The sequence below is a fragment of the Chiloscyllium punctatum genome, chromosome 32, assembly GCF_047496795.1.
Source record: "Chiloscyllium punctatum isolate Juve2018m chromosome 32, sChiPun1.3, whole genome shotgun sequence".
Lineage (NCBI taxonomy): Eukaryota > Metazoa > Chordata > Chondrichthyes > Orectolobiformes > Hemiscylliidae > Chiloscyllium > Chiloscyllium punctatum.
This window is the reverse complement of record NC_092770.1, coordinates 21,465,863-21,487,413: the sequence shown is the minus strand read 5'-3', so window position 1 is coordinate 21,487,413 and position 21,551 is coordinate 21,465,863. Positions and strand designations below refer to the sequence as shown.

The 21,551-nt window shown below is 39.3% G+C and overlaps 1 protein-coding gene across 2 annotated transcripts in view; it reads right to left on the bottom strand.

Moving 5' to 3' along the window:
* Nucleotides 1-21,551, bottom strand: part of LOC140457976 (host cell factor 1-like) — a 75,791-nt gene that overhangs the window by 42,072 nt on the left and 12,168 nt on the right. Inside the window, exons 4-9 of one of the 2 annotated variants that reach the window (XM_072551870.1) lie at nucleotides 20,459-20,661; nucleotides 13,699-13,783; nucleotides 12,195-12,301; nucleotides 8,611-8,793; nucleotides 4,689-5,012; nucleotides 1,784-1,971 (exon numbers count right to left, since the gene is read on the bottom strand). In XM_072551870.1, the coding sequence (XP_072407971.1) occupies nucleotides 1,784-1,971; nucleotides 4,689-5,012; nucleotides 8,611-8,793; nucleotides 12,195-12,301; nucleotides 13,699-13,783; nucleotides 20,459-20,661 (1,090 nt within the window). The remainder of the gene's footprint in view (nucleotides 1-1,783; nucleotides 1,972-4,688; nucleotides 5,013-8,610; nucleotides 8,794-12,194; nucleotides 12,302-13,698; nucleotides 13,784-20,458; nucleotides 20,662-21,551) is intronic. The other variant, XM_072551871.1, reaches the window with a different exon arrangement.

Genomic DNA, 21,551 nt, shown 5'->3' with positions numbered 1-21,551 from the left:
TAACTTCACGAATCAATTCCTTCACTCTGTCTGACTGACAATAGTGAAATATATACTTGAAAAGACATTTTGGAACTTACAACCAGGATTTCAAATAAATAGAGAGTAATAGTCATACAACATGAAGAAGCATAGAAACAGCCCTTCGGCTCACCATGTCGATGCTAGCCAACAAATACCAAACTACACTAATCCCATTTACCTATAGTTGGTCATAATCGTCTAATCTATGACATTTGAAGTGCTCATTCAGATATTTCTTATATGTCACCAGGGTACCTACTTCCACCACCCCCTTAGGCAGCACATTCTATCTATCTACCACCCTCCGAGTGGAAAACCTACTCCTCAGATCTCCTCTAAACCACGTACTTATCATCTCAAACTTAAGCCCTCTGGTCTTATACATCTGCCATTGGAAAAATATTCTCATGATAAACGCTGTCTACGCCTCCCATAGTTTTGTATATCTCAATCAGGTCCCTCTTCAGCCGCCGCCTCGCCAAGGAAATCAAACCCAGCCAATCACTCCCTCTCCATAATTGAGACCTTTTATCACAGGCAACATCCTGGTGAATCTCCTCTGCACCCTCTCCACTGCAATCATCTCCTTCCAATTGTGTGGTGACGAGAACTGCACACAGTATTCCAGTTGTGGCCTAACCGATGTTGTATAAAGTTGCAACAAGACTTCCTTGCTCTTATATTCCATGCCTTGGCAAATGAAACCAAGCATGCTGTATGCCTTCTTCAACACCCAAACCATGCTGACACTTTCAATGATCTATGGACTTGCTCACCAAAGACCCTTGGTTACTAGTAGTCCCTATGGGCCTACCATTCATTGCACAAATCCTTCCTTTATTTGACCTCCCAAAATGCATCACCTGACACTTAGCAGAATTAAATCCCATCTGCCATTCTTCTTCCCAACTTACCAGCTGATCAATATATTAGACTATAGACCAGCATCCACACTATCAACTACACCACCAATTCTCACATCATCTGCAAACTTATTAATTTTACATTCACATTCTGGTTGTTAACACACATCATAAACAAGATCCCACTACTGATCCATGTGATACACCGCTGGTCATGAGCTTTCAATCACAAAGCCATCTCTCCACCATCACTCTGCCTGCTGTTTGCAAGCCAATTTTGAATCCAGTTTGTCAACTTACCTTGGATCCCATGGGCTTTTACCTTTTTGCCCAGGCTTGTCAAATGTGTTACTGAAGTCCATCAAATGCACTACCCTCATCAATATATCTAGTCATCATTTCAAAAAAAATCAATTATTCAGATAGGATCTCCGGTTAATGTATCTGTGCAGGAGTCTGACAGGATCTCCCTTAAAAAAAATCCATGCTGAATGCCAAGACAATTTTAATACTTTTAAACAAAGAGAGGTAGGTGCTTAGAACGCACTGCCAGGGGAGGCGGTAGAAGCAGGTAAAATATCAACATTTAAAAGACTTTTAGAAAGATACATGAATAATAGATGGATAAGGGCCATGTACAGGCAAGTGGGATTAGTTTAGAGTGGTATAATGGTCAAGGTAGACATGGTGGACCCAAAGAGTTCTTCCCCTGCTGTGTTATTCTGTTATGGAGGCTACTTGGTCCTTCATGTCAGTATCAACTATCTGGTAAAGTCATTCAAATTAGTTGTATTGTCCTGTAATTTTCATTTCCCATACCCACTATATACAACACATGCATTTCCTTCCTGCAAATCTAATTGATAAATAAGAGGTGTAGGAAAACAAATACTCACACTTACTACAGAGGGAACAGCATTAGTGGTGCTTTGAGCTGGAACGACAAGACGAACTCCAGCAGGTAAGGAAGAAACAGCAGCTTTTACTGTCTGCACAGCTTGTTGGGAAACTGTGACCAGCTGGGCTGCTGCTGAAGACATTGCAGATACCTGAGCAGCAGAGACCTGCGTTGTAGTTACAGCACCTTTACAGGATTAAGAAAAAACTATATAAAGTACTGCACAAAACAAAAACAAATCATCAACTGAAGCTCTAAAATAGTTCTCCAAATGAAATAACATTTCTCAGTTGGAAATGCTGCAATTGTGAAATTAGACAAGGTAATTGTCTTGCTTTCGAAGAAAGATCTTGCTTTGATTTGGAATAATCTTCACTGTCCAAGTGAGCACTCAAACTTACGTCATATAAAATACAACTAAACACAGGCCCAAATTAAAGAAAAATCCCCATAAATTAACTGTAGAATAGTTAATAAACTAAAGAGTAGTGAAAATTGAACATCTCCAATTTAAAAAAATAATAGTTTGCTGCATTGAAGAACAGACTGTAATAAATTTTAAAAATTGGAAGAAAAACATAAAAACCTAACATCTTCACAACAGTTATATTAACTTTATGCTGAATCTTAGTTACAAAAGAAAATACACATACAGTTAGCTCCCACAGTCCTGAAGTATCCACAGAGATTCTCAATTGAAGGTGTGTACGCGTCAACGAAACCAAAGTTTCAAAGGCTCCAACAATACCAACCCAAAATGCAGCATTTTTAATCGCCCTCAAACAGAAACAAAAAAAGAGAAAAAGATACCAGATCTAAGATCTGCAGTCCTGTCATGATTGGGAGTTAAACACCTCACCGGAGGGGACTTTGCACAAATAGCCACATCTTTTGTGCGGAGGACAAGGCAAAATTACTTGCAGCAATCTTCAGCCAGAAGTACCAACTGGATGATGCATCTCTGCCTCCTCAGTGGTCCCCAGCATCACGGATGCCAGTCTTCAGCCAACTCAATTTACTGCACATGATAGCAAGAAACAGTTGGAGGCACTAGATACTGCAAAGGATACTGGCCCTGACAACATCCCAGCAATTGTACTGAATACTTACACCCAGAACTTGTATCACCCCCCAGCCAAGCTGTTCCAGTAAAGCTACAAACACTGCCATATAGCTGACTATGTGGAAGATTTCTTAGGTACATCCTGTACACAAAACCAGGTCAAATCCAATCCAACCAAATACCACCTCATCAGTCTATTCTTGATCAGTAAAGTGGTGGAAGGTGTCATCAAGCAGCACCTGCTCAGCAATAATCTGCTTACTGATACACAGCTTGGGTGAGTAATCCACCTCCAGACTTCCAAAGCTTATCCACTATTACAAGGTATAAGACAGGAATGTGGTGGAATACTCCCACTTGCCTGGCTGGGTGCAATTCTAACACCACTCAGGAAGAGCCCACTTGATTGGTACCACACCCACAAATACCCACATCCTCCACTACTGACACTCAGCAGTAGCAGTGTGTACGATCTACAACATGCACTGCAGAACTGCAAAGATTCCAAACCCATGATCACAGGAAAGTGGCAGCAAATACATGGGAATACAATCACCTGCAAGCTCCCTCCAAGCCAATCACCATCCTGACTTGAAAACCTACCGTTATGCCTTCACTGTCGCTGGGTCAGGTTCCTGGAATTCAGGCCTTGATGGCATTATAGATCTATCTACAACACGTGGACTGCAGTAGTTTAGAAGACATCTGACCATCACTTTCTCAAAAACAACTAGCAGTGGGCAATAAATGCTGGCCAGTCAGCCATGTCCCCATCCTAGTTTACTCACCAACCCAGCACCCTACCTAACACCTTCAACATTCACTCTCTTCACCTCAGTGACAGCAGCGCGTAACATTATATAAAATACAATGCAGCAATCACCAAGGCACCTTCGACAGCAACTTCCAAACTTGTGACCATTACTATCTCGAAGGAGAAGGGCAGCAGATGAAGAAGAATATCACCACCTGCAAGTTCTACTCCAAACCACACATCATCTGGACTTGGAACTACATCACTGTACCTTCACTATCCTGGGATTAATAACCTGGAACTTGTTCCTAACAGCACCATACGCATACCTACACTTAAGGGTGCTGCATTTTGAGAAGGCAGTTCATTACCAACTTTTGAGGATAATTTGGAATGAGCAATAAATTCTGGCATAATCAATGGCCCCCACAGCCCATGAATAAATACAAATAAAATAAAATTAAAAGACAGTCAGTATGAGGTGTGCTGAAGACATCAGATAGAACCAAACAAGAAAATAAGTTAAATCAAGCAGTGAATGAATGCTTCACAGTAGCTAGATATTGTTAAAGGATTGATCAAGCAGAAGTGGATACTGCAGATGCTGGAGATCAGTGTCAAGATTAGAGTGGTGCTGGAAAAGCACAGCAAGGTCAGGCAGCATCAAAAGCCCTTCATCAGGATTCAGCTTTTGCCCGAACCATTGATTTTTCTTTTTGCTGCTCGGATGTTGCCTGACCTGCTGTGCTTTTCCAGCACCACTCTAATTTTAACTTAAAGGATTGATCACCTGCCTTGAAAAATTCAGCCAAGAAATTTACAAAAACCTGCATATAACTTGAAATAGGATCATTAGTCAAAAATCAATAGGCTCATACATTTTTAAAAGAGAGCTTTTAAAATCCAAAGCCGTAAAAGCTACCTTGCTCCAGGTAAAGTGCATTAAAAGATTACATTCCTGTAGCATTTCAATATTCGTAAAAATGAGCCTTGTGTATAAATTCTTATACAAATGGCACATGATAAACATTAAAACAAAGGTTTCACATGATGATAGCTAGAATTGCTAAAAATATTGTAGCTTACTTGTCATTCCAGGGATCAGCACACTTGTGGGAGAAGCAACTTTAGAAACAGGGAGTGGTGAATGCAATGGTGCAGCAGGAATAGCAGGCATAGGAGAAACAGGGCTACATGAAGTCTTCTGTGGTAGTGTAGTATTGCTCAAAGCTGGAGTTGCCATGGTAGTTGTTGTGGTGGTGGTGGTGGTGGTGGCGGCTGATGGTGGCATATCATACTTTTGCAGCTGAAGAAGATAGGCATCTGCTGTAGGAACTGCACCCCAACATACTTCGAGTGAATTTGTGCTAGCTCTGACCAACTGCACACGGGAAGGTGCAGGGGGCTTTTCTAAAGAGAAAAGAAACTTATTCAGATTCTGTTTTAGGAAAACTATTTTAATACAGGTCATTCTATTACAACACCCATTTTGTCAACACAAATTGGCTGAAATACGATTGATTAATTGGGAACGCTATTTCCTCAGCGCAAACTTTTAAAACGTGTGCTGGCTGTAACACAATTAAAGCACCAACACTTTAAGCACTGCTTCTAAAGCACAATTTTTCTGTACTATGGGGTTGCACAAGACCCAACCATCGCATTATTGGAGAACTGACTGTAGATCACTTACATCCCTTGCCCAAACCTATAATATTAAACCTTCCACAAGAATCTGCCCTGAAGAAAATACGCAAGTAAACTGATCTCCTTAGTTATCCAAATATCAACCTTATCCTAAAGAAACCGAGAGTAGACACGTATAGATGCACAAAACCCTTTGTGCATCTGATTACATTTTACTCTCAATTATTTTCACTTCTACCATAGGCTTACAAAACAAGCTGTATTACATTTCAACTAAACATTTATGGTCTCCTTATCTAAGGAAGCATATACTTTCCAAGCGTGAGTGCAACTAAGGCTCACCAGAATGTTTCCTGGTATGCAGGGTTAGCCTCTGCGAAAAGATCGAGGAGACTGGCAGATTAGAAGAATATGATCTCATTGAAGCACACAAAATTATGAAACAGATACTAATGCACAGAAAATAAGAAATAGAAGGAGTGGATCATTTGATCCCTCAAAAGCCTGCTCTGCGATTCAAAAAGTTCATTGTTGATCTCCTCTTGCATTGGCAGCTCAGCATAGCCACTAACTCTCTGATATTTCAAAAATCTATCTACCTTCTCTTTAAATACTGAGAGATTTAGCCTCAATTCCCTGAAGTAGAGCATTCCAAACATTCGCTCCCTCGAGGTGGTGAAAAACCTTCACAGCTCCATTCTAAATTAATGTATTCTGTAACTATGTCCTCAAGTTCAAGATTCCCCACGAGTGAAAACATCTCGATATCTACACTGTCAAGCTGCTTCAGAATCTTAAATAGAAGTAAAATACTATAAAGGCTGGAAGTCTGAAGAAACTTTGCAGGTCTGGCAGCATCTATAGAGACAAAAACTGAGTTAACATTAAACCTAGTGTCTCGTCTTCAGAACAGGATGTTCTCGAGTTGTTGTGGTTCTGTTCGCCGAGCTGGGAATTTGTCTTGCAAACGTTTCATCCCCTGTCTAGGTGATATCCTCAGTGCTTGGGAGCCTCCTGTGAAGCGCTTCTGTGCTGTTTTCTCCGGTATTTATAGTGGCCTGTCTCTGCCGCTTCCGGTTGTCAGTTCGAGCTGTCCACTGCAGTGGCCGGTATATTGGGTCCAGGTCGATGTGTTTGTTGATAGAGTCTGTGGCACTCATCCACCTCCCACCAATTTCTGCATAGAGTCATAGAGATGTACAGCGTGGAAACAGACCCTTCAGTCCAACTTGTGCATACCGAATAGATATTCTGACTTAATCTAGTCCCACCTGCCAGCACCCGGCCCATATCCCTCCAAATCCTTCCTATTCATATACCCATCCAGATGCCTTTTAAATGTTGCAATTGTACTAGCCTCCACCATATCCTCTGACAGCCCATTCCACACACGTTTCACCTCTGCGCGAAAAAGTTGCCCCTTAGGTCCCTTTTATATCTTTCCCCTCTCACCCTAAACCTATGCCCTCTAGTTCTGGACTCCCCTACCCCAGGCATAAGACTTTGTCTATTTATCCTATCCATGCCCCTCATGATGTTATATACCTCTATACGGTCACCCTTCAGACTCTGACGCTCCAGGGAAAGCCTCTCCCTATGGCTCAAATCCTCCAAACCTGGAAACATCCTTGTAAATCTTTTTTGAACCCTTTCAAGTTTCACAACATTCTTTCCGATAGGAAGGAGACTAGAATTGCATGCAATATTCCAAAAGTGGCCTAACCAATGTCCTGTACAGTCACAACATGACCTCCCAACTTCTGTACTCTATACTCTGACCAAAAATGGAAAGCATACCAAACACCTCCTTCACTATCCTATCTACCTTCGATTCCACTTTCAAGGAGCTATGAACTTGCACTCCAAGGTCTCTTTGTTCAGCAACACTCCCTAGCACCTTACCATTAAGCGTACAAGTCCTGCTAAGATTTACTTTCCCAAAATGCAGCATCGTGCAATTATTTAAATTAAACTCCATCTGCCACTCCTCAGCCCACTGGCCCATCTGATCAAGATTCTATTGTAATCTGAGGTAACCTTCTTCACTGTCCACTACACCTCCAATTTTGGTGTCTTTTGCAAACTTACTAGTATACCTCTTATGCCCGCATCCAAATCATTTATGTAAATGACAAAAAGGAGTGGACCCATCTATTCAACAAATTTTGATTCACTACACTGTGCCCTTTCCTCTAAGTCATTAATATAGATAGCAAATAATTGAGGCCCTAGGACTGATCCTGGTGGCACACCACTATCTAAACTTTTCAAGCCAGAAAATAACTCATTAATTCTGATACACTCTTCTGTGTTAACCAATACAGACACAGCAATCCAGCTGTACACTGTGGTCCCCATAAAGTACAGCACCAGATATGTTTTTTTCATATGATCGCAGATCTTTGCTTATACTACTTATTCAGGTGGTCTCCTCCATGTATTTAATGTACATGAAGAATTTTCTGACATTAATCCAAAATGATGCATAAGGGAAGGGTTTACAAAATGCAGGGTAGGACCCTACGGAATACTGAGGAAAAAAACGGATCTTGATGTACAAATCCATACCTCCCTGAAAGATGGCAATACAGGTAGACAGGAGGATGGAGGAATATGGGATGCTTGCCTTCATTAGCTTGAGCATAAAATATAGGACCAGGAAAGTCTCGCTACAACTTTATAAAACACTGGTTAGGCCACAAATGGATTACTGTGCACAATTCTGGTCGCCACACTATCGGAAGAACGTGATTGCACTGAAGAGATTCATCAGGATGTTGCCTGGGATGAAAAGTCTCAGTTATGATGTGAGACTGGATAGGTTGGGCTTGCTTTCCCTAGAGCAGAGGCGGCTGAGGGGGGGATCTGATTGAGATACAAAAATTATGAGAGACATAGACAGGGTAAATCACGAGAAACTCTTCCCCATGGCAATAGCGTCTACATGGCAGACGTACACAACAGGGCATAAATGTAAGGTGAGGAAAAAGTGGTTTAGGGGAGATCTGAGAAAGAATATTTTCCACCCAGAGGGTGGTAGAAATATGGAATGTGCTACCTACGAAGATGGTGGAAGCAGAGATTCACACCACATTTAAGAAGCATCTGGATGAGTACTTCAATTGCCAGGGCACAGATGGTTATGGACCAAGTGCAGGTTGGTATTTCTTGATCAGCATAGACATGGTGGGCCAAAGGACCTGTTTTTATACTGTATAACTATGACTCTAAAATTTCTCCTTTGCTGTTTAAAAACACATCCCCTTGCCATACTTTCAATTTACTTCTACAACAATTTTCAATGCAGTTTAACAAAAAAAATCAGAGCAAGTTTTATCTTTAAGGACTATGCAACACCCACCAGTTTCCAAATACCAAAGATCTTTGCAGCAGACTTGATTATTCCAAGCCTTCCGGTAGCCATCTCTTCCACTCCAAATATAAAGACGAGTGTGAATCGCAACAGCACAGTGGCCAGCCCTGGCCCTCGGTACATTGTCCTCCAATGTGTCTGAGACTACAGGTGTCCAGATGTAGCCATCTGCTATAAATATAGCATTAATTTAATTCATTTTACCAAAGCATATCTTTAAACTACACCACTTGCAGAAAGACAAAGCAAATTATTATCAAAATGATTACATATACTGCAAAATTATCAACACAGCTACAAATTAAATACCTCAAGAGACTCTTTCCAACAAATACAATTTCAACAGTTTCATATTATAAGGCATTTGATGCGAGCAAGAAAGTACACTTCATGGTACCAGAATTTAACCAGGTTATATATATTCAGATAAATACTATTTATTTATGGATGCACTTTATGAACTAGTGGTTTAAGAAAATTTAACCATCATGTAAAGGCCTTTAGATATTGTACTTTTGCTATCAGTGAGTCATACTGACAATATGCTCCGAAAGCTAGCTCTGTTTGAAGTAGCTACATAATTAAAGGATCTATGGTGACATGCATTAAAGCTATGAAGTCTGAAACTGGTAAACAACAAAAGATTTAAACCTTCATTTTTAAAACAAAATGAAACAGGGGATTTGATATTTTTGTAAATCCCTATTGTCCCTAAAATATGACAATAAAATGCTGTGCTTGATAGCAAACATAAGCTACTGGACTACATTTCACAGTGTTTTACAAACAGAAATATGCATGGGGGAAAAACTAATTAGATTTATCATACCATGATGAACTTAATATTTGCTTTGTGTGAGAGAAATATGGGTTGGAAACAATAGTGTTCAACTTAAACAAAGGGAATTATAATGAAATGAAGATTAAAAATTTAGCTAAGGTGGGCAGATAAATAAGCAAGAAAGGTGGTAAGCAAGCAGTGGCAAATATTTACGGAGGCAATTTGTGACACTCAGCAGAAATATATCCCAGTCTGGAAGAATACTCAGAGAGAGGGAAGAACCACCTACGGCTAAGCAAGGCGGTTAACGTTGAAGGAGAAAGCACAGGAGGCAAAAGTCAGTGATAGCCCCAAAGACTAGGATAAATTCAAATTCCAGCAGAGGAGGACTCAAAATAATAAAGAGAGAAAATAAACTACAAGGGCAAACTTGCAAGTAATATAAAAACTGACAATAAGGACTTTTAAAAAATATGTACAGAGGAGGAAAGAGATCCAAACGAACATAGGCACCTTAGAAAATAAATCTGGGAAGATAGTTATGGGGAACATATTTTGATTAGTCTATGAATATCCCATAACATTGAAGAATATGAGGGGAGAATTAAATACCAAAGCTATCACTAGAATAGTGGTATTAGACAAACACATGGGTCTAAAGGCAGCTAAGTCCCCTGGCCCTGATGGCTTGCATTTGAGGACCTTAAAAGAAGTATCTACATAGATACTGGATGCATTGATTGTAATTTATCAAAAATCCTTAGGCTTGTGGGAAGGACCAGAGGATCAGAAAACTGCCAATGTGACACCCCCATTCAAAAAGGAAAGCAGGCAAAAGTAGCTAACTATAGGCTGATTAGCCTTATGTTTATCATTGGAAAAATTAAAGGAAGTAACAGGTGAACATTTGGAAAATCGTAATCTAATAAAGCAGAGTCAGCATGGCTTCACGAAAGGGAAATTATATTTGACTAATTTATTGAAGATTTCTGAGGAAGTCTCAACCAGAGTGAATACACGGGAACTAGTAATGTGTTGTATTTGGACTTTGAGAATGTATTCAACAAGGTACCTTAAAAAGTCAAGTCATAAGATAAAAGCCTATGATGTTGGAGGTAATATATTGGTATGGATATGGAAATGGTTATTGGGTAAGAAACAGCAAGTGAGGATAAGGGATTCCTTTTCAGGTTGCTGATGTGTAACAAGTGGGGTTCCACAGGGATCAGTGCTGGGACAGCAACTGTTTACAATATATATTAATGACTTAGAGGAAGACAGCAAATATACTGCAGCCAAATTTGCAGACAACAAAAGAATAGGTAGAGAGGCAGAACACACAGTAATCACACAGAATTTGATATGCTATATAAGTGGGCAAAAAGTTGGCAAATGAAGCATGTGAGAAAATGTTAAGTTGTACATTTTGCAAGGGAGAACAAAAGAACACTATGGAGAAAACTGTAGTTAGCTACAACACAAAGGGCTTTGGGGGTACTTGTGCATGAAACACAGAAAGCTGGCACACAGCTGCAGCAGGTAATCAGGGAAGCTAATGAAATGTTGGCCATTATTTCAAGAGCGTTACGAGACAATAGTGGGGAAGTCTAACTGAAACTATAAAAGAATTGATAGGGCTCTTGCGGCACTGTAGTAAAGAGCCTAATTCTGAGCCAAGACTGGGTAAATGTGGAGAGGATGTTTCTCCTCATGGGAGACTATAGGGTCAGAGGGCATAGTCTCACTTTTAGGGGTACCAATTTCTTCTGAGGATTGAGTGCCCTTGGAACTTCTTGCCACAGAGAGCCATGGGAACAGAGTCTCCATGTATATTTGAGAAGGCGATAGACAGATTCTTAATCAGGAGGGGAAAATCCAGGATTATGGGGAAAAGTTAGGAAAGTGGATGTAAGAAATGTCAGATCAGCCACAATCCTATTTAATGGCACGGCAGGCTTAAGGATTTACTTCTGTTCCTACTTCTTATAGTCTTAACATAATAATGATCAGGCAGAACTAGCAAAATATTATCAGCATTCAACATATTTCTGCCACAGATGTGAAACTGAGATATCTGCTGCATCTTAAATATCCATTTTGGATGAATTGAGTAAAAACCAATGAAAACAAATCAGCACAATCAATATAAATGTGGACATTCAAGGAAACAGACTTTGCTCTTATTTAGAAGATAGCAAAAAGATCAAGTATAACATGAAGAATTGCCTCCTCAAACAGATAATTATTTGTTGAATTTAGATCAAGTAAACAACCAAATTATTTAAATTGTTAAACCTAAAATTGCTTCTGTAATGAACCACACAATAATTCTGCTCAAAAAGTGAAATGGAAACACTCTGCTGGGAAATTTTGAATCACTGCATTCGAGACTACTTTCTAGCATAGATAACTCTCTCAACTAAAAAATATATTGAATAAACTGTTGTTGATCATTAATATTCTTTTTTCAAACTAAGCCTTGGTTTAACATTTCATTCAAAAGACAGTGTCACTAACAGGGCAGAACACCATCGACACTGAACTGCACTGTTAGCCTTGATTGTGTCTAAGTCTCCAGAATGAGATTTGAATCTGCAATTTTCTGGCTCAGTTGAGTTACTGACTGAACCACAACACTCACCTAAAGGACAAAATTCAAAATTATACAAGAAATGGAAAACACATTATTTTGGCTACAATTTATAAACAATGGCTGGAGATAACAGGTGGGGAAAATATGGTTTGATTTCATATGCATTAGTTGCTTAAGAAGGAAACTCAAGGGACTGACCTAAATGTAAGTAAGCAAGTGTATTTGTGCACTTCCATTCCTTTTCATGAGTGGCAACTTTCACATCATCCATCACAAGTGGTACCCAGCCACCAAAGACAAACATTCTAAAGGAAAATAAATACAGACAAAAACATAAACAGGTTGTGCTCAAAACCATTTACAACAAAACTGTGCAATTGTATTTGAAACGGATATATCAGACTTAACAAGCAAAACACAATCGGCAATGGTTCATGCTGGTTAAATGCAACAGAATGTCAATTATCCAAACTGATGGGAAATTTGGAGTGTTCAGATACACTTACTATGAAACATACTTTTGAAAAGCTCATTTAGAAGTAAGTGTTGGGAGGAAACCCAAACAATTTGGACAATTGACCGTCTAATTTATAAAAGAATTTAAATGAATATGTAATTATCAAAGCAACAAGTACAGGTAAGAGTTTACGCAAACTAAAAAGACCATTGATAACAGGATTCTAGCACCTAATTTGAAAATGTGTTACATAACAGATGAGATGCTAAACAATGATAATTTAATGAACAAAAATGTATCAACATAATATAACCAGGTATAAAATATCAGAAATTCAAATGCCATTTATATTTTAAGTTTAGTTTCAGTGATAATTTAGTTAAAACTTGTAAAAATTGTAGGATCAGCGTGACAAAGGTTCACTACAGAGGTAATACATTTTTCATAAAAGTATAATTAAACATTGTTGGTGTTGAATGCTCTAAACCACTCAAGTGGTTTATAAAACTATGGTGCAAGTGATGCAAACGCAAAATACTGCCTGAGACTGAAATACACTCACTGCCAGCCACTTAGTCTGTGTTATGTTTTTAATTGCTGCAACCTTAAACCTGCTTCACAAGGACAGCAAACTAGCAGAACTATTATAGGAACCTTCCACATAGGGGTAAGGACACCTGCGTGGATGACTATCATTTGAAAACAATTCTGCAGATATTCAAACGCACGTGGTTATAATCAAAAGTGGTAGGTAAGTGCGATACACATTTCAACAGCTATGAATCAGCACTGATGTGACCAGCATGCAGAGATGACTTGATTCACCATCTTGATGAAGAATCTATCATCTAGAAGCAAATCATTTCTGTTGGCTAGGAATGGGAAAGGAGTCTTCTTCAGTTTTTACCTACAGTACATGCAATCTTATATTTGGAAAGGTGTTTTAAAAGTCACAATGATTTGAGTGTAGCACCCAGATGCTCATCATTCACAATATTTATCTCCCAGAATCAAGTACCCAGTAAAAGATGGATCAATGCATATTTTCAAAAATCTCACACCTGTCCGAATTATTTGAAACAGAGCATTTATCATTCTGATTGAGGTGGTATGATTCTTTTAAACTCACGTGCATGAGAAATGATATGCACTCACTACCTTGTGGCCATGAACAATGATCCTCTATCACCATCATTTTTCTTGTTCACTAATCTTTTCAGATAACCTATAGATAACAGCACTTACTTATTTCCAATAACAGTAGCAGAATGCAAACTCCGAGGGAGTGGTGTTGAACCCTTGGTTGCTGGTTTAGTCCATACCAAGCTTTCTGTAAACAATGGAAGAAATACTTGACAATATACAGTAAACATCTGCACAACGCTGTTGGTCAGATAAGAGTCCAAAAGTAATATGTTTCCCTTTAGATAGTCCCACAGTCTGCAGTTCACTTGATGTTTTTTTCTATAGTTAATAAGTGATAAATTAAGCTGAAGACAAGCAATTTAATCATTTGTGCACAGCTTTACACATCAATCAACACTTTTGCAAACATATGAAGGACAGCTCCAAGATCAACTTGCATTTATACGGTATCTTTAGCAAGCAATACATACTACAAGTCTCTCTAAAGGTACCCTTGCAGAAAATATGAATGCTAAGACAATGATAGAAATATTAGGAAGGGTAACCAAAATCTCAATTGAGAATGTGGGTGTTAGGGAGTGTGAAGTGGATAGAGTGTAGAGATCGAATTCTAGAACATAGGATTCTAGAAGGCTTAACAAAAAGCAGGAAAGATTAAAATGGTGGGTGGGATGGCTGTGGGATTGAAAGGAGTTTCCAGAAATAGAAGGCCCAGGTCATGAAGGCAGTTATATGTCAGGATTTGAAAATCCTGACATATACGGGGGAAAGTGGACTGATTACAAGATGAATTGAAGTTTACTGAGGGGTCAGCACTAGGCCTGATCAAGTAGCAAGAAATAATCAATTCTAGTCATAATAAGAGTTGAAATGAAGATTGGTAATTGGAGGTGCAAACAGACAGTTGTTTTTTCCAAAAATGATACATAGTCAGAAACTCAGTTCAGAGTCACATAATGCACAAATGTAGCAAAAATACTAAGTCTAAGCCAGGGAATGGAAGCATGAAGAATAATTAATTTATAATGGAAGGTTCCGATCTTAGTAGTGCTACCTGGGAAAACAAAATGGAGCACAGCCAAGGTTGGATGCCAGATACAGAGTTGAGTCAATGGAAAAATCAATGCATGTGCTGAAGGGAGAGAGTTGATGTTACAGCATGCATGGAAATGCTCATACGTTAGGAGATAGTGTGTGCTTTGGATACAATGGTGAAGGGGTGGGAAGAGAAGACAGTGCTGGAGATTCTTTACCTTGAACAGGCACCAATAGAACCTAACAGGCCAGTCGCATTGTGATGGACAAGAGAAAACTGTTAAGAGACACTGGTGTTAGAACATACCAAAGACTCAGTGAGGTTAGGGAAGATGCTGACTTACAATGCACCAGTCATTCATTGGGGATGGCATTTGCTAGTTTGTTTGGGAGTGCTGACCGTGCCATACTTTGGGTGAAAACCTACTCAGAGACAAAAAGAACTGCACAAAAGATAGGTGTGGATTGGGAAACAATTACACAGTCAAGCATTTTGGCGAGAAAATGACGACGAGCTGGAGTATGAGTTTGCATGGTCAAAATTATGGCAAGATTTTTTTAAACAAAAGGGGCGAGGACACAAGTTTGAAAGTGGAGGAGCAATAAGCATAGTGTCAAAGTTAGTTACAATGTCAGCTACTACATAATCCAGCGAGACAGAATGGCTACTCAGTGGTTTACCAGCAATGAATTTAAGGGATTAAAACATAACAGAAATTACCAGATGCACAACAGGACACAGGAGAGGAACTAGAAAGAGATCCAGGTTCTAGGGCTAGGGTACAAGGAACCAGCAAAACAGTGAATTTAGCTTGGTAGAGAAAGGATGGGAAATTGAAATGATATTCTCAACCCAATAACAAAGTTATCCATAAGGCTATATGTATTGCTAAAAGAAAAGGCAGATGGGCAGAGGAGGACGACTGAAGGTTACTAGAGGATAAAAGGGAGCCAAAATGAAGATTGAAATCATTGAGGATAAAAATGTTGCTCAGTACAGAGGCCAACGGAGGGAACAAACCATGGATAGAAACAAAACTTCTGGAGCAACTCAACAGGTCTGACAGTACTTTTGGAGGCAGAAGCAGAGTTAATGCTTTTGATTCTGATGTGACTGTGTTTTGGAACAGGATTAAAAGGAGGATTGGGTGCATTGCTTCCGTGGAGTTCGCACACACCAAAATTTCCACTCACAACTACAACTGAAGCCCCAGTCCCACTTGGCAAAACTCCAGTGTAGACACTGAACCCTGGTCTGTGTTAGGTGCTTGCTAACTGCCTGCTTTCTGCTGATTTCCAATGGTTTACCAGATAATGATATCCACAATTCCATAAAACAATATTTTTAAAACATTTAAGGAAATCAATGCAACGACGTTTCTTTTGGTCTTGTGCATCCAATGTCAGCATCCAATTAAAATCAGCTATTGTGCAAATACAGGATAACATTGCCACAAAAACATGCATTATTCCAAAGAAGAGAATATGAAGTGGAAATTTGAGAACTCTCATCCATCCATTTTTAAGGGCATGATATATTTGCCTAACCAACGCTGAATCACAGCAGGTTTTGTGTTCTAAATTTGTATTTACTGTAAAGTTAATTAAGACAAATTTCATGAAATAATCACTTCAGCAGCAGGGCAAGTCAAAGAGCACTTTTGAGATGATTACTTAGAATTGTAATTAAACCAAGAACATATCAAATTTATACTTGTAAATTAAGTTTTTCCCTATACCAAACAGGCTGGGCAGTTTTAAGCTCTGCAACAGAAAAGCCTCTGACCTTCAAATTCACTGATTATGGTCTATTCTACTTAAATAATTACCTCCACAGCTTTGGTTTGCCATAGACATGCGATATGGTTTAACTGCTCAAATCAAATTTAAAATAACAAAGGCTCTCACATTTTGTGAAAACATGGTGCTAGAAGGGAGTCACTGGGATTTTGATTGTTTTTGGATTGAGGCATGTCTTTTGCAGGTCAGCCAGTAGATATGCAAACCAACAAAGAATAATTATCCCGTGTGAAGTTCCAGCTGGGAAGATTTAGTGCAATCTGGAACAGCAGTTTGACCTATTAGAGCTTGCCATACATCTGCAGGTGAGTGGGAGTAATACATTTAGAACTCTTAAACGACCGGTCTTGTCCATGTGAGTAGTTTTCATGGAAGCTGGATCAAAACCTGTCACAGGACATCAACAGCTGGCTAAGTCATGATGCCTCTGAACTTTCTAGAAACTGGATCTATATACTTAAAGATTTGAGGGTAATTGGCAATTCTTCTGGTCTGGATGGGAGAATTATGAAATTGATATACAGTTGGGCAAGAAATCTGAACAGATAAGATTAGTAACCTTGCTATAATTGATGGGTGGAGGAGTGTTGCAGACTGTATTGCATTGCAGATCTCACTGAATCTTATGAATAGGAAAATAAAAAGTGGTCCTGTAAAGATGATTGTTGAGGAGATTGTGAAGAGTCATCCCATATCCTACAACAAGTTTGTCTCGTCACATTTTAAGTCATTAATTGTTTTGGGACGGTTAGGAAAGCATCAATTGACGTGAAGCATCAGACACTGGTTCTGCTTTTTACATATTTATGTCAAGTTCCTTAAGGTGATGACGTGAAATTGAAACTGTCAAAGGAAAAGATTAAAAATGACCAGCCTAGTGTAGAGAAGAGCTTAACTTACAAAATATATAAATTTTGTTGAAGTGATTATTTCATGCCAATCCCTAGATGCCTTTGAGAAGGTGGTGGTGATGAGCTGCCTTTTTGAACTGCTTCAGTGCATGACATGTATGGAGAGACACAATGATATTAGGGAGCAAATTCCAGGATTGTGACTTGGTGACACTGAAGGAATGGCGATGTAATGCCAATTCAGGATGGTGAGTGGCTTGGAAGGGAACTTGCAGATGGCAGCATTCCTATGCACCTGTTGCCCTTGTCCTTCTAGGTGGCAGTGGTCATGGGTTTGGAAAGTGGTATCTAAAGATTTTTAGTGAATTTCTGCACTGCGTCATGTAGAGGTATACATTGCTGTTACTGAGCATTGGAGGAGGGGGGAGCGGATAAAACAGATCAATGACTCATTCTTCAGTGGCTAGGCTGGAGGGGCTGAATGGTTTAATTCTGCTCCTAATTTGTGTTCCAAATGAAAGACTATGCACAGATCACAAGTACCTGGCTACTGTCTTTGCTTTGAATATTTAAGCCAGTACGACATCAGGAGGGAAACACATAATAGAGGTTGACCACAAACCACTCCAAAGCATCTTTCTCAAACCATTTCCATCTGTTGCAAAAGTAGTTACAAATGAAGTCACTTCATTTGCAGAGCTACCACTTGGAAGTGAAGCACAAGGAAGGAAAGCAGATATACATTGACATTTCAGATATGTATGCTGTCAAAAAAATACATATCCATTGAAGGACGTTTATGATGGAAATACAAACACAGAGCATGAAACCTTCCAGAATCAACAAGCAGCAACAGGTCTGGAAGTCTTAAACCCAAAAAAGGCAGATATCAGTGTGACAAACAGGTATCTCGCTTAAATCAAGTCACGTCAACATAAGCCACCAAGGAATCAACTCTAGTCTGAGGAAGACAACAGAAGTGACCCACTGTTCAAGCATAAATAATGAAATTTATGATTATGTGCTTGTGTAAGAACAGCCAAATTTGAAGGATCTGGAAAGAACAAACTATCCTCGCACCACCACATGTCATGATTGTTTTCTAAATGATACATCTATATGTGGTTACTTGCAAACATTGGGTGCTTGCTTGAATAGGTATCCTTGCATTTTTTGGTTTGCCCTAAACACACACAATATGGTGAGACATCTGATGTTGAAAATTAGTAAAGACTATCAGCATTTTGTGCACATCTAAAACAATGCTAATGCGATATCCAGCTGAGGGGTGACCTTATACAGGTTTACAAAATTATGAGGGGCATGGATAGGGTAAATAGGTAAAGTCTTTTCCCTGGGGTCAGGGAGTCCAGAACTAGAGGGCATAGGTTTAGGGTGAGGGGGGGAAAAATATAAAAGAGACCGAAGGGGCAACTTTTTCACACAGAGGGTGGTATGTGTATGGAATGAGCTGCCAGAGGATGTGGTGGAGGCTGGTACAATTGCAACATTTAAGAGGCATTTGGATGGTTATATGAATAGGAAGGGTTTGGAGGGATATGGGCCGGGTGCTGGCAGGTGGGACTAGGTTGGGTTGGGATATCTGGTTGGCATGGACGGGTTGGACTGAAGGGTCTGTTTCCATGCTGTACATCTCTATGACTCTAATATATCCAATCATCTGCATATTGTAGTTTGTCATGAAACCCACCTCCAGCATGCTGTGAAAACTGTAACATTTACAGAACTAGAGGTTGTGAAGTTGCAACATTCAATTCTGTCCTGCAAAAGAATTGGGCTCATTGCAAGGTATTTATTAGGTCACTTTGGGGGTTACAGAAGAACTGTTTGAAAGAATATAGACAGGGACTGCAGGCTATTGACTTGTGAGACAGAGAGCAGACTCAATGTTAGGAGTACTAACTTAGAGCTGTATTGCAGGGTAATCAAGAGCAGTTAAATGGTTGTGTTATTAGAAAATGTCAGAAAAAAGCAAGCAGCTAAGAGTTCAATTTAAGACTCAGATGAAGTCCTGGGGAGTGAAAGAAAGCAAAGGTTACAGGTTCACTTCTGGGGGAAATCATTAAGGGCTCAGAAGACAACTGCAAGTATTAATACTTCAGTTGACCTGAGAGAATGGAATTGAAAAGCTCACAAGCGGCACTGGTTTCATAGAATTAAGGTCTGGGAAAACCCTAAGAGCAGATTTTAGCTCACTGAAGCTAGTTAATTGCAAAAAGCTGGAGTTGCCTCAGTAAATAAGTACTGGAACGCAGTTTTAGAACCAACGAGAGTGTGAACCCAGAATCGGAGGATGATTGACAAGAACAGGAACAGTCCATGACAAAGTTGCTCTTGAGAGGGAATTATGGCCAGATGAGGAAGAGTGAAGAATTATAATCACTTGTGAAGTTTAACAAGATTTGATGAACATCTGTGCTGTTAAATGTATTTCATTTTGGGGTGGGGGAATCTGCCTTTGAAATGCACTGTAGGGACAATATATTACTTGTCTTTATAACATGCTAATTCTGGCTGTTGGAAATAATTGTATATTTAACAGAAATTGTATTACTTTTCTAAAAACTGTAAAGTAGTTATTTTATTCAAAACTGTGAAATCTTGTGGCCTTATTTTTTGTTGCCCCGAGATCTAACCTTTCCGTCAGTTTAAAAATGAAAGATCATCAGTCCTTAACCAGATCATGAAGATGGTGATCTGGTTTGGGGTCCCAAACATAACTTAGCTGTTGAAAATCATAAGCAACTAGAATTTCTTCCTTTTAATAAGCCTGATGCTCTGGTCTTAATTACTCTTGATTCTGCCTGAACTGCTGTGCTCTTCCAGCACCACTAACCCAGAATCTGGTTTCCAGCATCTGTAGTCATTGTTTTTACCTCTGTTTTAACCATACCAGCTGTGAGAAGAACATTCAAGAAGAGTTTTGAAGTGAAAGGATTAAAAAGGACAAGCAGTGTCTCTCTTCATCTGCCCTCCCATGTATTTTTGCAATATCACTTGTCAGGATAGATAACTATTTGAAAATGAACCACATACTTTCTGAACAACAAACATTTTTTCAGTAGTACATTTTACATGTAAAATGTCCCAGGACCATACACAATTGGAGCCCGTAAACAGTTAGGTGGACTTTAAGCTTTTTGTGTACTTACCCACATCCAATATCCAAAGGTCTCCAAGTCTACATCCACTCATTCCTCCATAAATGATCATCTTTGGTTTCTTAGAATCTTTATAAACAACAGCAGTGTGAGATTCTCTTGGAGGTGGCGGGGTGCCATGTGTAACAGGAATGTCCCATCCTACCACTCCTGATCCAGATCTAAGCTCCACAGTGTACAAGTCATTCAAGTACCTTCATATACAGCAAACAAAAAAAAGTTCACATTTAACAATGTGAGATGGAGACTGAGAAAACCAACCCAAGTTTAAAAATGGATTGGCTGTCCACCTCATCAGTGGTGACTTTTCAACCATCAACTAGCAACAATAAAGCAAGCTACATTTTAACCCTCAATCAACTTTAAAGGAGTTTGATACTGAAATTGATGAAAGTTTAATAGATCTTAATCACACTTGATGGAATATTCAGCACTCTCAAATCGACACAAAAGTACCTTAGCCATACACTCTTGAAAGGTTAAAGGCACAATCAGTCAAATTTTCTTCTCACAAAACATGGAGATGTTCCTTGCAGGCTTAGTCATATTTTCCGAAGTGCATTCTTCAATTAAAGATGGGATAGAGCACAGGGAATAATTTCACCAGATGCAGAGCCATAATTTAGCTCCCATATCAAAGTCATACTTTTATCTTATAATACATTACACGTTCATGTGTCTTCAATTATAACAAAAATCACTTATGTAGACTCGTTTCACAGAATTTATGACTTTTACCAATGGTGTGTACACAGATGTGAGGTTTTAAATGTAAACGTAATATTAGTCAGATTAGTCAGTGTTGGTATGTTAATGGAAGTCAAGTGAAGCACAGTTGATTTTTGTTTTTATGAATGCAAGAGTTAATAAACTAGTGTCAGAAAAGGACTGGACAACTGAGCAGCTGCAAACCAATGAAGAGGGGGTTAAGTGCATTGACAAACAAGGTAGAAAGGTTAGTTGTGGTGCAAAGGTTACAGCCAAGCTACAGATTAAAGGGAAGGTTATAATTCCAGCTAATGGAACTACTGGAGAAGTTCGACCCCAGAATGAAGTCTGCCTTGATGGATTACCATGTTAACTA